Source organism: Capra hircus, chromosome 9, assembly GCF_001704415.2.
Source record: "Capra hircus breed San Clemente chromosome 9, ASM170441v1, whole genome shotgun sequence".
In the NCBI taxonomy this organism is placed as follows: domain Eukaryota; kingdom Metazoa; phylum Chordata; class Mammalia; order Artiodactyla; family Bovidae; genus Capra; species Capra hircus.
The window spans coordinates 15690258-15707257 of record NC_030816.1 but is presented as its reverse complement, the minus strand read 5'-3'; the positions used below and the strand labels follow the sequence as shown (position 1 = coordinate 15707257).

At 39.4% G+C, this 17000-nt stretch overlaps 1 protein-coding gene and 1 long non-coding RNA gene across 2 annotated transcripts in view; one reads left to right on the top strand and one right to left on the bottom strand.

The window, feature by feature from the left end:
* The window catches only part of LOC106502463, a 32347-nt gene that overhangs the window by 11210 nt on the left and 4137 nt on the right, over positions 1-17000 (bottom strand). The window lies entirely within an intron of this gene.
* On the top strand, positions 11875-15941 carry FABP7 (fatty acid binding protein 7). Its single transcript, XM_005684506.3, has 4 exons — positions 11875-12308; positions 12769-12941; positions 13587-13688; positions 15570-15941. The coding sequence occupies exons 1-4, from the start codon at positions 12236-12238 to the stop codon at positions 15618-15620; spliced, it is 399 nt and encodes a 132-aa protein (XP_005684563.1). The 5' UTR covers positions 11875-12235; the 3' UTR covers positions 15621-15941.

Here is a 17000-nt window from a genome sequence, read left to right as displayed (position 1 = left end):
TGCTGAAAGAAGTACCAGTCTGTAATAAATGGAGCTAGCATGTAACAGTGATTCAATCCTTTCTGAGAATTTTATAAATTTCAATTCTGACCTGTTAAAATTTTGAAAAAGATGTTTAAAGAGACAGAAGGATTATTCTCTCCTGAAGGATGCTGAAGATCCCAAACTGAAGAATTACTTCAATATTTTATGACCTATCTCCTTTTTGATAAAAATTGCAAGCCTTCCCTTGATTTTTAAGTCAAAACAATGCAATTTTGAACATAGTTTCTTAAACTAAACACATTGTCTCTTTCAACATTCAGGATCCTCAGCCTCAAGGAAGGGATGTGTGTCTGTGTGTGTGTGTGTGTGTGTGTGTGTATCTTTTCTGTGGGTTGGAATATTAGTCACAAAAAATGAAAGCTTGCCACTGTGACAAGACAGATGGATCTAGAAGACATTACGGTAAATAAGTCAGACAAAGGCAAACACCATGTGATCTCACTTACATGTGGAATCTAAAATACAAAACAAACCAGCCGACAAAACGGTGTGAAAACAGATTTGTTGATACAGAGAACAAACAGTGGTTGCCGGAGGGTAGTGGGAGGGGAGAAACAGGTGAAGTGCATTAAGAGGTAAAAATCTCCACTTATAAAAAAGAGAAGCCATGAGGATGTAATACACAGCATAAGGAATATGGTCGATATTATTTTAGTGACTTTGTATGGATCAAAAATAAGCTTTTGTTTGAAGTTATTGTGGGAATCATTTCATAATTTACGTGAGCGCCAAATCACTAGGTGGCACACCTGAAACTAACATAATATGGCACATCAACCAGCTTTCAACAACGAAACAGAGAAGCGTTGGTAATTACTCAGAAACCAGACTCTGATGATGAGGATTTGGACACAATTTGACAGCAGACCTTGATCTTGTTTCTTGGCAGACACAAGTCAGCTAGGCTATCATGACTGATATATGCAATCAGATTTTATGGCTTTGCAGGAGAAATATAAGTGTAGAGTAAATTGAGTTCTCAAATCCAGTGTCTAATACATTCTCTTCCTACAGACAAGTAGCACATGAGAACGGTATAATGAAAATGACTGCTGACTGATTTTCAAAGAGAAAATCTCTTCTATATTCACAATATGATGAAAAAAACTGAGCCACCACTTAAAAAACATTTCTGTATCAGTGCTGTATATTTATTTGGTTTCTAAAGGCTCCAGTGAAAAACTATGGTCAGCCATACTTCTTACAATGATTTATGAATATCTTTTCCTCCGACTGAATGTTGGATTTCCCCTTATATTTATGTATTCTTATTTGAATTATATTTGATTCAAAAATATTGCTAGAATTAGAGAGCTTGTGTTCTATTTTCATTAATTATGTCAAATAATGAGGCATTTTGATCTATATATTGGTACCTATTTTTTAACTACACAGGTTTGAACCCTGGGTTAGGGAAGACTCCCTGGTGCAGGAAATGGAAACCCATTCCAGTATTCTTGCGTGAAAAATCCCATGGACAGAGAAGCCTGGAGGGCTACAGTCCAAGGGGTCGCCAAGAGTCAGACACGACTGAGCAACTGAGCATGGATGATATTTTAGCATACAGAAAGTTTTTCTCAATTATCATTTAGTTCATTACATATCTGATTCCAATTGTTTGGGAAGTGAAAGTCACTCAGTCATATCTGACTCTTAGTAATCCCATGGACAGTCCATGGAATTCTCCAGGCCAGAATACTGGAGCGGGTAGCATTTCCCTTCTCAAGGGGATCTTCCCAACCCAGAGATGGAACCCAGGTCTCCTGCATTGCAGGAAGATTCTTTACCAGCTGAACCACAGGGAAACCCAATGTTTAGATGTCTTTATTAGTAATATCTATAATTAAGGTGTATTTTCCTTCTCTTTATATCTATTATTTTCACTTTGATCATTCACTATATCTATCTTCTAGAAATTCTCTTCAAACAATATTATGCTGTGTATTAATATTACTATCTCCACTGTAGGATATTAGCTATTTCCAAACAGTAAATTAATATGAAGAGCAGAAAATTTGTGATATTCTGGCATTTTCTTAACAATTTCAAATGTAGGCTTACTCTTCAATAAATCAATGGGTGCTAGCATTTGTTAAGTCATTTCTATGACTTATGACATTCCTATGACTTAACAAAAATAATGTAATCATAATAATGGTTTTAACAAGTTGTTTTGGAAATAAGCAATAAATTAATTAATATCCTATTTTAGTTTAATTTTATATCACTAACATTCAAAGATAATGTTTAGATGAGGTTGATGAAGAAGTAAATGCAGTTTCAGACCGTGAATTTTAAATCATTATGACTAGGCTCAAAGACATCTTTATTAATCAAATTAGGAACCATTACAATCAACACATTGTTACCAATAAGAAATAAGTTTGTGTGTTCCTGCAGCATAAAAATCTGTGCTTTGGGATTCAACAAACTTTTGGAAAGCATTTTCTGCTTCTGGTTAGTTGTGGAAGAGCTTTCCCTGCAAAAAGTTGTTGAGATGCTTGTAGAAGTGGCAAGAGGTCAGGTAGATATGGCGGATGAGGCAAAATTTCATAGCTCAATTTGTTCAACGTTTGAAGCATTGGTTCTGCAATGTGTGGTCAGGCGTCGTCGTGGAGAAGAATGGGGCCCTTTCTGCTGACTAATGCAACCTGCAGCTGCATCCCTGCAATACTGGCAGTTTTCAGTGCATCTCATCCATTTGCTGGGTACACTTCTCAGACGTAATGGTTTTACCAGTTTTCAGAAAGCTGTCGTGGATCAGACTGGCAGCAGACCACCAAACAGTGATCATGACCTTTTTTGAGTGCAAGTTTGACTTTGAGAAGTGCTTTGGAACTCCTTCTCAGTCCAAGCACTGAGCTGGTCATTGCTGGTTGTCATGTAAAATCCACTTTTCATCACAAGTCACAATCCGATTGAGAAATGGTTTTGTTGTTGTTGCATAGAATAAGAAGTGACATTTCAACAAGATGGCTTTTTTGATTTGCATTCAGCTCATGAGGCACCACTTATCCAAATTTTTCATCTTTCCAATTTGCTTCAAACGCCAAATGACTATAGAATGGTCAATTTCTCATATAGTTGTAAGATGATCAGTTTCAATGATCCTCTCCGTGGTTCGCTGTCAACTTCTGATAGCCGGCCACTGCGCTCCTCATCGTCAAGGCACTTGTCTCTGCAAAACTTCTTGAACCATGATTGCATCGTATGTTTGTTAGTAGTTCCTGGGCCAAGTGTGTTGTTGATGTTGTGAGTTGTCTCCACTGCTTTACGACCCATTTTGAACTCAAATAAGAAAATTGCTTGAATTTGCTCTTTGTCTAACATCATTTACCGAGTCTAAAATAAATATAAAATAAATAACACGTAATGTCATTAGCAAAAAAAAATAAAGCAAGAAATATGCATAAAATGATGTTTAAAAAACCACATTTATTTAAGAATGTATTCCAACATCAAATGGAAAAGTCCAATAATGCAAATTACTTTTGCACAAACCTAATACTCCTATGCTTTCTAATAAGTTATTGCATTAAAAATACCATAAATCTCAATGGCCCATTTATAATTTTTAATGATGTTACTGATCAAACTATATCAAGAGCTATTCCAATAAATTGTCTTGAAAATTACATGTTGCAGAGACTTAAAATTTAGATGGAACATATTATTCAAGGATTCCTTTGCTAGAAAACAAGTATGAAAATATCTTATTCACAAGAAGGCCCAGGTAGACCAGATACTTTCTTGCAACAAGACTTCTCAGTGTCTTCAGAAGTGTCTCCATTTAAATTAATTAATAGAGTGCCTTAATTTTATAAATCTTGATAAATTTGCACTCTGATAGATTATATTCTCTATTACGACACAGAATTTTACTTGTTAGCATTGGTTTAATTAATGTTTCATTCTTAGGATAGTTGGATCGTGTTTCTTCCTTGCTGGTATCACATGGCACATTATTTTTTACTTAAAAATATTTTTCTTTCCAGTTTCATTGAGATATAATTGACTTACAGCATGGTATACACATTGTGTAATACACATAATTTTAAATGTGAAGCTATCCTTGGTATAAGTTACACACCATTTCTGAAATGATAGGGTCAATAATAGTATCACTGTTCCCTTAGTCTTTTCTTGTATTTTGCATTGAAGAAGTATGAGAATCCAAATTAATGTGATTCTGACAGACTGCTCCTGCTGCTAAGTCACTTCAGTCGTGTCCGATTCTGTGTGACCCCATAGACGGCAGCCCACCAGGCTCCCCCGTCCCTGGGCATACTATTTATTTTATAAGGCATTAATTGTAATTAGGATATGCAGAATTTCAACTTAAAATTTTGTTTTTCAGTACAAAGTTCAGCATTATCCCAGACTACCTATTTCAAAATCTCTCTGGGTAACTTTGAAAGTGAAAGTGAAATGAAAGTTGGTCAGTCGTGTCTGACTCTTTGTCATCCCATGTATAGCAGTCCATGGAATTTTCCAGGCCAGAATACTGGAGTGGGTAGCCTTTCCCTTCTCCAAGGATCTTCCCAACCCAGGGTTCCCAGGTCTCCTGCAGGCAGATTCTTTACCAGCTGAGCCACAAGGGAAACCCAAGAATACTGGAGTGGGTAGCCTATCCCTCCTCCAGGGGATCTTCCCGACCCAAGAATTGAACCAGGATCTGCTGCATTGCAGGTGGATTCTTTACCAACTGAGCTATCAGGGAAGCCCCTGGGTGACTTTAGACTCTGCTTTATTATCAGTCTCTCCAAGTGACTCTAATGATTACCTACTTTAAGATATTTCCAGGCATCTAGGATCTCTATCGGAGAAGGCACTGGCGACCCACTGCAGTACTCTTGCCTGGAGAATCCTAGGGACGGAAGAGCCTGGTGGGCTGCTGTCCATGGGGTCACACAGAGTCGGACACGACTGACGTGACTTAGCAGCAGCAGCAGGATCTCTATCTTTTCTTTATAACCCTAAACTTAACTTTTTAAACAAACATTTTAAAAGCATATCCAGTTATCTCTAGTTTGTGGAGAGGTTGACCTTTGATCCCACTGCCTTCTGTGGTTTTCTCTGCTCTGCAGAGGCAGCAGAGAGCAAAACAACATTTCCCAATCTCCTCTCTGGTATGCCTGTGATCAGTCAGTCGTGTCTGACTCTTTGTGACGCCATGGACTGTAGCCCACCAGACTCCTCTGTCCATGGAGTTCTCCATTCAGCCCTGCCTAGCATGCATGCTCGGGTAAGATTTGAATTCAAAACTCAGTTAAATGATGAGAGAAAATGCACCCCAGACATCCACTTTGCTCCTGAGATCTGGCCCATGTGACATGCCTCTGGAATCACTGTTTCTGGGAGACGCTCCCTTATTTCTGAATGACAGCAAGGCGAGAGATTTCTCCCATCAGCAGGTGGGGAAGCAGCTTCCTGATTCCCCAGACTTTTGACTTTAGTAGAGAAAACCCTTTCCTTAGGAGGCCAGTTTCTATGATGCAGTGGTGTGTTCTGGGAGTATTACTCAAAGCTCAGCTCAGCCTATCTAACCTCATCCTCTGCTTTTGCCTTCAATCTTTCTCAGCATCAGAGTCTTTTTCAGTGGGTCAGCTCTCCACATCAGGTGGCCAAAGTATTGGAGCTTCGGCTTCAGAAACAGTCCTTCCTGCAAATATTCAGAGTTGATTTTCTTTGACTGGTTTCATTTCCTTGCAGTCCAAGGGACTCTCAAGAGTCTTCTCCAGCACCACAGTTCAAAAGCATCGATTCTTCAGTGCTCAGCTTTCTTTATGGTCCAGCTCTCACTTTCGTATATGACTACTGGATCTCTTTATGAATTGCAGTCTTGTTGTGGTGAAATGGCTTGTGTAACTCAATGAAGCTATGATCCATGATTGCAGAGTCACTCAAGATGAATGGGTGATAGAGAAGAGTTCTGACAAAACATGGCCCCCTGGAGAAGGAAATAGCAACCCACTCCAGTATTCTTGCTTGGAGAACTCCATGGACAGTATGAGGAAGAGTTTTTAGGTATCCTTATCAAACAGGACTATATCCTGGAGTGGACTGCCACTCCCTTCTCCAGGGGATCTTCCTGACCCAGGGATCAAACCTGGATCTCCTGCATTACAGACAGATTCTTTACCATCTCAGCCACCAGGGAAGCCCATCCCACAGGACAGGAAGGATTATATAAGTTGCAAAGAGAGGAAAAGTGTGAATAGAAACTTGGAAAAGACCATTTATACAATTGCTTTCATTCTTATTTTTTGAAGTTCTCTGATTCTCTATGTCCACACTCTATATTTGTTCATACCTTTAACATTGTAGAACAAACACTATGAACTTGATACTGTAACAGAAGATAAGGATAGAGCACAATGGATAATAAAAGACATAGGTGCTAAAATAGAAGCTCCAGGGGACTCATGTTCTAATGGGAGAGAACGATATTAAACAATTAGTTACACAAGCATTTAATTACATTTATGACACGTTTCATGCAAAGATGGGCTCTATAAAGGACAGAAATGGTATGGACCTAACAGAAGCAGAAGATATTAAGAAGAGGTGGCAAGAATACACAGAAGAACTGTACAAAAAAGAGCTTCACGACCAACATAATCATGATGATGTGATCACTCACCTAGAGCCAGACATCCTGGGATGTGAAGTCAAGTGGCCCTTAAAAAGCATCACTACGAACAAAGCTAGTGGAGGTGATGGAATTCCAGTTGAGCTATTTCAAATCCTGAAAGATGATGCTGTGAGAGTGCTGCACTCAATATGCCAGCAAATTTGGAAAACTCAGCAGTGGCCACAGGACTGGAAAAAGTCAGTTTTCATTCCAATCCCAAAGAAAAGTAATGCCAAAGAATGCTTAAACCACCGCACAATTGCACTCATCTCACATGCTAGTAAAGTAATGCTCAAAATTCTCCAAGCCAGGCTTCAGCAATACGTGAACCGTGAACTTCCAGATGTTCAAGATGGTTTTAGAAAAGGGAGAGGAACCAGAGATCAAATTGCCAACATCCACTGGATCATGGGAAAAGCAAGAGAGTTCCAGAAAAACATCTATTTCTGCTTTATTGACTATGCCAAAGCCTTTGACTGGGTGGATCACAATAAACTGTGGACAATTCTTCAAGAGATGGGAATACTAGACCACCTGACCTGCCTCTTGAGGAATCTGTATGCAGGTCAGGAAGCAACAGTTAGAACTGGACATGGAACAACAGCCTGGTTCCAAATAGGAAAAGGAGTACGGCAAGGCTGTATACTGTTACCCTGCTTATTTAACTTATATGCAGAGTATATCATGAGAAACGCTGGGCTGGAGGAAGCACAAGCTGGAATCAAGATTGCTGGGAGAAATATCAATAACCTCAGATATGCAGATGACACCACCCTTATGGCAGAAAGTGAAGAACTCAAAAGCCTCTTGATGAAAGTGAAAGAGGAGAGTGAAAAAGTTGGCTTAAAGCTCAACATTCAGAAAACAAAGACCATGGCATCCGGTCCCATCACTTCATGGGAAATAGATGGGGAAACATTGTAAACAGTGTCAGACTGTTTTTTTGGGCTCCAAAATCACTGCAGATGGTGATTGCAGCCATGAAATTAAAAGATGCTTACTCCTTGGAAGGAAAGCCATGATCAGCCTAGATAGCATATTGAAAAGCAGAGACATTACTTTGCTGACTAAGGTCCGTCTAGTCAAGGCTATGGTTTTTCCAGTAGTCATGTATGGATGTGAGAGTTGGACTGTGAAGAAAGCTGAGCGCCGAAGAATTGATGCTTTTGAACTGTGGTACTGGAGAAGACTGTTGAGAGTCCCTTGGACTGCAAGGAGATCCAACCAGTCCATTCTGAAGGAGATCAATCCTGTGTGTTCTTTGAAAGGAATGATGCTAACGCTGAAACGCCAGTACTTTGGCCACCTCATGTGAAGAGTTGGCTCATTGGAAAAGACTCTGATGCTGGGAGGGATTGGGGGCAGGAGGAGAAGGGGACGACAGAGTATGAGATGGCTGGATGGCATCACAGACTCGATGGATGTGAGTCTGAGTGAACTCCGGGAGTTGGTGATGGACAGGGAGGCCTGGGGTGCTGCAATTCATGGGGTCGCAAAGAGTCGGACACGACTGAGCAACTGAACTGAACTGACTGATGACATGTTTAAGAAGATATAAACAAAACCATAGGTGACATAATTGGGGTTCTGATCCAGTCTTCTTGGAGTGAATATTTGATTTAACCTCTAAAAGACAATTGGAAAGTAACCAGGGGACTTGAGAGGAACATTTTCTCAGCAGGGTTGTGGCGATATAGACGGTCTGAAGAGAGGGAAGTTCCATAACTCTTTCCTAAACTAACTTGCAACAAATTTCTCTCCCAAGTCTCTTTGTCAGATCTAGAAGCAGGTAAAGGACTTCTGCATTTTATGCCCAGGAAAATAGGCAGAGTGGGATACTTGGACAAAGGGAGGTAAACAAAGGGGGAAAAACTGCAGAAAGTGAAAAAGAATGAGAAGGATGTTGGAAAGACAGTGCAAACCTCGGCAGCTTGTCTTTATTAGGTTTCCACACCTCAGTAGAAGAGGATGAAACAGCTCTTCTTTTCAAGATTGTGCCATACCTGCAGGTGTATCTCCTCTCTGGTCTAGTCCACATTTTTAAAAACATAACAATATAAAAATTTCACAACAAGGGACAGACAAGTCACAGGTCTTTTCCCACACTCCTCCTCCTATTGAATTCCATCATCCATATCGCATTCACTCCGGCTTGAAGGTAGGAGTCTTTATCATTTCTGAAGCCTAGAGTTGGTTTTGCTGGTTGGTTGCTTGAGGGGAGAGACTGTGGTGCACAAGACAGACCACAGTTGCAGCAAAAGTGTTGGCTGAAGGTATTAGCTATCAGGAGTCATTTATTAACTGTGGGTCAATAAATAGTGCCTTCATGGTGTAATCACATATCATGTCCAACTATAAAGATAACCTATTAGCATTTTCTTTTGTGTTATTTGGTAACAAAAAGAAACTCAAAACCACTACAATATTGTAAAGTAATTAGCCTCCGGTTAAAATAAATAAATTTATATTAAAAAAAAAAGAAAAGAAACTCAAGCAAGTACTTTGAATGTTATTTAATCTCTTTTGGTGAAGATCCTTGGATATTTTACAGGAAATAGTTTCGAGACCTTGGCTGGCTTACTTGCCTCAAGAACAGTGTTAAAATTTTATTAAAACCTTCTGTTTCCTTAAGAAAGAAAAATTTTCATAAAGCAGGAGCCCGGAGATTCAGCCTCATATGGAGATTTTGTCAAGATCTCCCAAAGCAACTTTCTTTGTTTCTTTTATTTCATTATTAAAAATAGTCTTTATAAATAGATTCTTTAGAGTCCATATTACCTATATAACGGTAATAGTCCTGAGAGAAGGGTCAATCTGTCAGATTCTTTCCTTGTTTAAATCTGTGGATGTACTTATATTATAAAAGCCATAGCAGGATTATAAATTACTCCTAGGTTTAAGAAAATTGAAAAACAATCTATTATTAATACTTGAATCCTCCTTAGCAGAACACAATCTTTTCTCTATTCTTATACTTTCTCTTTTCATAAAGTCCTCAATAAACAGAGCAAGTTACCTATTATTTGAAAGCAATTATTCTTGGTTGTAAATCTATGGTATCTTGAACAATTAAAAATAGTAAGATTAAATGTGTCAGTTTAGGTTAGGAAATTACAAATTAGTCAAGTGGCTTTTCCTAAAATTTTTGCTATAGACATCTGCATAGCAATATTCTGCTTATTACTAAATTAATACACTATTCCCCAAAAAAATTATCTCTAAGTTGCTGGACTTTCATGTTTTATATAAGGTGTAAAAAAATTGCATTACAGAAATATATGCTTTAATTTAGAATAAATATATCAAAAGCTACTTTATCTAAAGAATGGAAGACATAAATTAGGTAAACAAATATTTCGGCATCACACTCAGTAAGGAGCAATGATGAGTATGTCTAACACCTGGTCCCTTCTCTCAACAATCTTGATCTTACATTTCTGGACTATGAAAAAGAAATGATCTATTACATTTTAGGATAATAATTAACCATTCCACCAGCTTAAATATGTTTTATTAAGTGGAACATAGAAGAGCATTTTGATGTAACAAAATAAATTTGTTTGAGAAATTCTACCATAAAGATGGTTTGTGTAAATGGATAAATTAGTGGCTTAGATTTAGCAAAAAAAAGAAAAAAGAAAAATTCCTAGGTGGGGCTATCTTCAGGGAGTTGGTTTAAAAAGGCTGAAATGATGTCAGATGTGTCTGATGTTACTGCAAGCTTTGCTCCCTCTGGGCTTATTTCATTTCAGATTTTCAGACTTTTTACTGTAGCCTCTGGTAGCTTCAGGTTCCTGTCAGCACAACAGCACGTCCTGCCTAGTGCCCATGGCAAGTTTAGGGGACTATAAATGGCACCCCACTCCAGTACTCTAGCCTGGAGAATCCCATGGGCAGAGGAGCCTGGTGGGCTGCAGTCCATGGGGTCGAGAAGAGTAGGGCACAACTGAGCGACTTCACTTTCACTTTTCACTTTCATGCATTGGAGAAGGAAATGGCAACCCACTCCAGTTTCTTGCCTGGAGAATCCCAGGGACGGGGGAGCCTGGTGGGCTGCCGTCTATTGGGTCCCACAGAGTCGGACACGACTGAAGCGACTTAGCAGTAGCAGCAGCAGCAGCAGCAGTCATTGACTGGAAGGTTTGAGCTCCAGAAAGTGAAAGCGAAAGTTGCTCAGTTGTATCCAACTCTTTGAGACCCCATGGACTATACAGTCCATGAAATTCTCCGGCCAGAATACTGGAGTGGGTAGCCTTTCCCTTACTCCAGGGGATCTTCCCAACCCAGGGATGGAATCCACGTCTCCCGCATTGCGGACGGATTCTTTACCAGCTGGGCCACAAGAGAAGCTCACGAATGCTAGAGTGGATGGCCTATCCCTTCCCCAGATCTTCCCGACCCAGGAATCGAACTGGGGTCTCCTGCATTGCAGGTGGATTCCTTACCAGCTGAGCTGTCAGGGAAGCCCCTGGACTCCAGAACCAGGGGCCAGAGTCTTCTGACTCCCACTGCTGCTCCAATTCTTCCCCTCCGTCTACTGCTAACACAACCAGCAAAGAGACGTAGATGTGACCTCGGGAAATCAAAGGTTCTAGCGTGCAGGTCATTCAAAATCTTACCAGATGAACTTCTGTCCAGTTTATGTGAAGGAGTGCGGGAAAGAGTGGGTTCTGCTTTATTACTATAACTCATTAGTGAATCCTAACCACAGCTCTCCCTTAGGTCCCTTTTCCATCTCAGTCTGGTGCTCATCTCCTTAGAAAGAAAAAATGGGATCGTTAAATTCACTCAGTTCATGTTGGGAAGAGGCAAAACTCAGGGTGTCATTAGTACTCCGCTGGAGGAGTCTTTCAGCAGCACAGTCTAGGAGAGGCATTTATGTCTCCTCCTTCTCGTCTTTCCCTGTCTTGACATATTCTAGCTCGTGTTTTGCTCTTCCTATAAATATTAGAGAAAAATAAAAGACACTATTCAGCTTCCTTTGTTTGAAAAGTTTGGCATTTCAGTGGTTTTCTTGAAGTGAGGGGGGGTGGTCCTCATTTGTAACCAGCTTTGCCATGAACGGAAATCAATCTGAATGTCCTATTGTGCTTTTTTTTTCCCCTTTTCTCACAGCCTGAAATGGCCTTTGCCAAGTTTTCAAGCTGAATCTGAAAGACCCTCTCTCATTTTCCGCTCCCTGCCTCCAACCTCATTGAACCTTTGCAGAGATTTCTCAGGCAGAAGGGCTGAGCTGCGAGTACTGAGAGGAACGCGACCTACTCCGCTAACCCAGTGGCCCGAGCCAATCACAACGAGGATTGGAACCTCCCGAGCCTCCCGCCCCCCTCCCTTCCCATCCCCTGCCCCTTCAACAACCTCCGGGAAAGAGAGACGCCGGAGGGATGTGTTTGCAATTCAAATCCTTGGCTTTCTGCCAGCCTCTTTTCTAAATAAAAACGCAGGAGCTGCGGTGAGGTGCAAAGGGGTCTTTGGAATTGCAGTGGCCCTGCGATCCGGAGATCCCCGTTTCCGCCGCTTTTATCTGCTTCTGAAGCAAACGGGGAAAGGGCAAGGATGGTGGAGGCTTTCTGCGCTACCTGGAAGCTGACGGCGAGTCAGAACTTTGATGAGTACATGAAGGCGCTTGGTAGGTAAACTAGGATGTGCTGTTCTCTTCTTAAACCTGCAGCTTCAGATCCTCGCGGATTCCTTTTTTCACCCATCCGATTAGCAAGAGACAAAAGCAGATCCCATTGTCATAATCACGTGCTGTGCTGATTTTAAAAAACCATTTTGCACGGAAGGGCTGTTTAAATCTGGCATTTGTCCACTTTCTTGCCTAGGGCCAAGTATGCTGTCAAGAATGTGAAGTTTCTATGCCTTTTCAGCTTTTTTTTTTCCAGCATCCTCTTAATATTTATGCTTCCAAATTGGCAGTCCACAGATGACTAAGGCTCAGTAGTCGTCTAGCATAACTGATGGGCTAAACGTACTCTAATGAAACTTACACTTTACGACCTGGATTCCAGAATAGGAAAGTGGATTCCTGCTTCATGAGCTATTTTGGAAGTTGCCACCAACTGTATCGCTTCTTTTTACTATTTTAGGTGTGGGCTTTGCCACTAGGCAGGTGGGCAATGTGACTAAACCAACAGTGATCATCAGTCAGGAGGGGGACAGAGTGGTGATCAGGACTCAAAGCACATTCAAGAACACAGAGATTAGTTTCCACCTGGGAGAAGAGTTTGATGAAACCACCGCCGATGACAGAAACTGTAAGGTAAGGAGCGCTCCTTCCTCTGGGCTGGGGAGGGGAGGAGAGAATAACTTTTTTTTTTTTCCTAGATGATGGGAAGTGGAAAATGTTCTCAGTATTTCACTTCAGAGAGAAAGACCCAGGGTTAATTTTGCATTCTAGTGTCCCATAGCTTATGTTCTGAATAATGGGCAACTACCATAGCTCAAATCTCCAATCTGTTTCTTTACCACGTATTTCTCTCATTTTGCATCAAATCTGTATTTCAGAAAGTATTTCATCATGTTCATTTAAAAGAAAGATTGTACTTTGTTTAATCTCTCTTTTGCCTCAAGTTGGCTTAATCAGTAGTTTACCTCATTCTAAGACCCTGTTTAAAGGAGTAGGATGATTCTTCAGAAAGCACTAGTTTAGGATTTTTATTTCTGATAATTTATGTGCCTGATACTTTGTGCATCTAAACGAACACATTTCAATCGAATTATGATTTATTAGAGTTTTCTCAGAGTTTTAACTCTGGAAGCAACAGAGGAAATGGTACTACTGTGATAATTAATTGATCACTATTCGCTCAACCATTACTTTTTGAAAAATCAATTTGTTTGACTTCCATATCAGAAATCTGATCTGTACCTATTGCTATGTTCTGCATTTTGTTGGTGGTCTCAGTCTGTTGTTAGCCTGGATGGAGACAAACTTGTTCACGTACAGAAATGGGATGGCAAAGAAACAAATTTTGTAAGAGAGATTAAGGATGGCAAAATGGTCATGGTAAGTAGAGCAATTCCCGATTCCTATTCCTGCTTCTTCTCCTGCCCCCACCGCCCTCAAATTTCCCATTTCCTTCCTTGTCCCTCCTTCCCTCCTTTTCTCCCATCTTTCCTTTTCTAATAACATTAAGTCACTAGCAAGGGTATTTAATCATGTGAAAATTTTTATATTTTAGTTTATAAAACTTTTACAAGTTCAGTACAGATAATTTAGGATAAAACAGGAAAATTTAACAAAAATATAAAATTCCCTTCTAGTGCCCCCTCAGAGAGAACTATTTTGATATTACTTCCCTCCAGTCCTTTTTAATTTTATAAGATGCCTTTAAAACATGTCTATTAAATACTAGATAGTCTTGTAAAAATTATAAAATAGAAAATAGTTGAAAAATAATGTATCTAATGGTGGAGAAGCATCATAAACTGGGGAAAATGTTTTATCCTCATCTAGCACCCTAGACACTTTTTTTGGTGAGTTGAGTAATGGATGACATTGAAGAAGTCAATACATCATTTTGGATTTTTTCTTGGATGGGAGTTGCTTTACATATTCCTTCTGAGATAACAGCAGGATGGGTTTTTTGGTTTTGTTACTTAAGACTATTGACTAGTTTTCTTCTCCTTCCCTTGACTACCAGCTGTTCTAGATTCAGATAGAGGACTTACATATTCACATTTTTTTCCTGGGTGGAAGTAGGGGTGGGGAGCAGAGGGACAGTTTTCCTTTCATGTTGACGAATATTTGACCACATTTTTCTGCAGTGATCATCATCACCAAAAAGAGAGAGAGATAGAGCGATTCATTTATAAAAGATTCAATTGGAAGTTCTCCAGTTCTCCTTTATGCTTTTTTTCTTTATTTTTTTCCTGAAGACAAAAAAGTAGATAGTTCAGCTTTGGTATGTATGACTGTAATGAGGCATGACTGAGTTGAAAAAAGGAAATGAAAGTAATGGATGACAAGGGCATGCTATCCTCTTGAAAATCACAGGACTACATGAAAATGATGAACACTTAAAAACACTAAATTTTGTAAAGAGGATTTATAGCAATTCTTCAAGTTGGATTTGATGCAAGAGCCCACGGTGCACATTATAGCTACATAACCACCAAGTTTCACATAGACTAAAGCACGACAGTCAAAGCAATGAGAACATTTGTACGTTTACCTTTTCCTGCTTTTGGACCAAGTCATTGCAAATACCATTTGTCTAAAAACTTCAAAATTTATCTAGGTCATGAATTGTAAACTATTAAGAGAACCTACTATAAATTTTATGCACTTTTAAAAGAGAGAGCTAAAATGCTCCAATTACCCTGATAATTTAAGGCAAAAGGAATTCTTCTGACCTGAATCTAGATAGTTAATCTAAGTTTTTTTTCATATTTCTTTCAGAGATATGAACTATGTATACATGTCACTCACTCAATAAATATAAGGGTTTCTTTTTAGAAAATGAAGATGTAGAAAAAAAAATGAAAATGTTTTTATACAACTTTTAGGGCTTCCCCAGTAGCTCAGCAGTAGATATTCTGCCGGTAACGCAGGAGATACAGGAGACGTGGGTTCGATCCTTGGACTGAAAAGATCCCCTGGAGGAGGAAATGGCAACTCACTCCAGTATTCTTGCCTGGGAGAATCCCATGGACAGAGGAGCCTGCTGGGCTATATAGTCCATAGAGTTGCAAAGAGCTGGACATGACTGAGCATACAACATGTAATGTTTGTAAATGCCATTATTCTTTTGTATAATACTTAAATCACATATATGACAATCTTTAAGATAATAATATGATAATGTTTAAAATAATATGATAATCAGTAGGTACAACCACTGATGTACCGGTGTAAGAAGATTTGGTTATCTTTGGAATCTTTCAGACTCTTACTTTTGGCGATGTGGTTGCTGTTCGCCATTATGAGAAGGCGTAGAAAACATCCTGACCTGGGGCTGGAGAAGCTCTACAGTCTTTCTGTTTACTCAAGTCTCAGTGTTAAACGGCTATTACAGTGCGGCTGATCACTAATTAGAAGGTTATCTTGGTGTGGAGGTGGAAAATGATGACTTTCAACCTTGTTTTAAAAACTTGTTGCTGCAAGCAATCAAAGCTATCTTTGATCTGCAAATTTATCACATTTTATAATTCACGTTAAATTTTTAAGCTACTGTTTTTAAAATCAAGAAGGGAATATGTGCTATGATTTCCATTGGAATGCAAAGCGAATTGGAATAAAAAAATCTTACACCTGTGAGAAATGTGTTGCTGTTTTTAATATCACTCACTAATCTGGCTGGGAATTGTATATTAGAAAGTTTTAAGTAAAATAGCCTTTTTTTTTTTTTCTGGTATAACATTAGGCTGAGGAAGTTAGCACTTTGCTTAAAATACTAACTTAAAATATAAGCAATGTGTAAAGTAGATAGCTAGCGGGAAACTGCTATATAACACAGGGAACCCAGCCTGGTACTCTGTGCTGGCCCAAAGGGGTGGGATGGGAGGGGGTGGGAGGGAGGCTCAAGAGGGAGAGGAAATATATATACAGTTATGACTGATTGCAGTTGTTGTACAGCAGAAACCAACACAACACTGTAAAATAATTATCCTCCAACTTAAAAAAAAACAAAATCAGACGCCTAGAGAAATGTGGAAAATGTTTGGGTTGGAACTTCCATAGACAATTTGGCTAGGATCCAAAGGAGATTTGTTATGGTGAGCTGAGCTGCACAAATGACCTCTTGATACTAAAAACAGGTAGTCTGAAGAAGCAAGCTGATATACATGAAAATGCCTTATTAAAAAGTAAATATAATCAAAGTCTCATATAATCAAAATGTCATGTAATTCAAGTTTCTTATTGACAGGTAAATAGAAACAGGCAATGAATTTTATCCCAGACCATAAAGATGTGTCTCCAGGCAAGTACATTGAGCTGAACTAAGTTGAGAAGTGCTATAATGGATAAAATGGAGTGTGCAAAGGGCACCTGAATTCCTCTGTGTGTGTGTGTGGTAGTAGGGAAGCAGGGAGATGGGGGAGGTTGGTGGAACTGAGTTGACCAAAGGAAAGTAAATACCTGTTTATGACTGGTTAAGATTTGCATTTGTAAACTACAAACGTTATTTTATAGTTTATTGTTTACAAGATGACTTTTTGTACATTATCTCAAACCCACAGTGTGAAGCAGGTAAGGAAAGTATTACTTTTACTTTGCTGATGAGGAAACTGAAGATTAGATTTATGTGTGCACGTTCTTTTGTGAATGCTAAATTGCTTCAGTCATGTCTGACTCTTTGTGACCCCATCAACTGTA

What these genes read in the sequence shown, in the direction of transcription:
- FABP7 (XM_005684506.3), top strand. Translation starts at nt 12,236, where the DNA reads ATGGTGGAGGCTTTCTGCGCTACCTGGAAGCTGACGGCGAGTCAGAAC. An exon ending in TGAGTACATGAAGGCGCTTG is followed by an intron (nt 12,309 to 12,768) that starts GTAGGTAAACTA and finishes TTACTATTTTAG; the next exon opens with GTGTGGGCTTTGCCACTAGG. An exon ending in AGGATGGCAAAATGGTCATG is followed by an intron (nt 13,689 to 15,569) that starts GTAAGTAGAGCA and finishes GGAATCTTTCAG; the next exon opens with ACTCTTACTTTTGGCGATGT.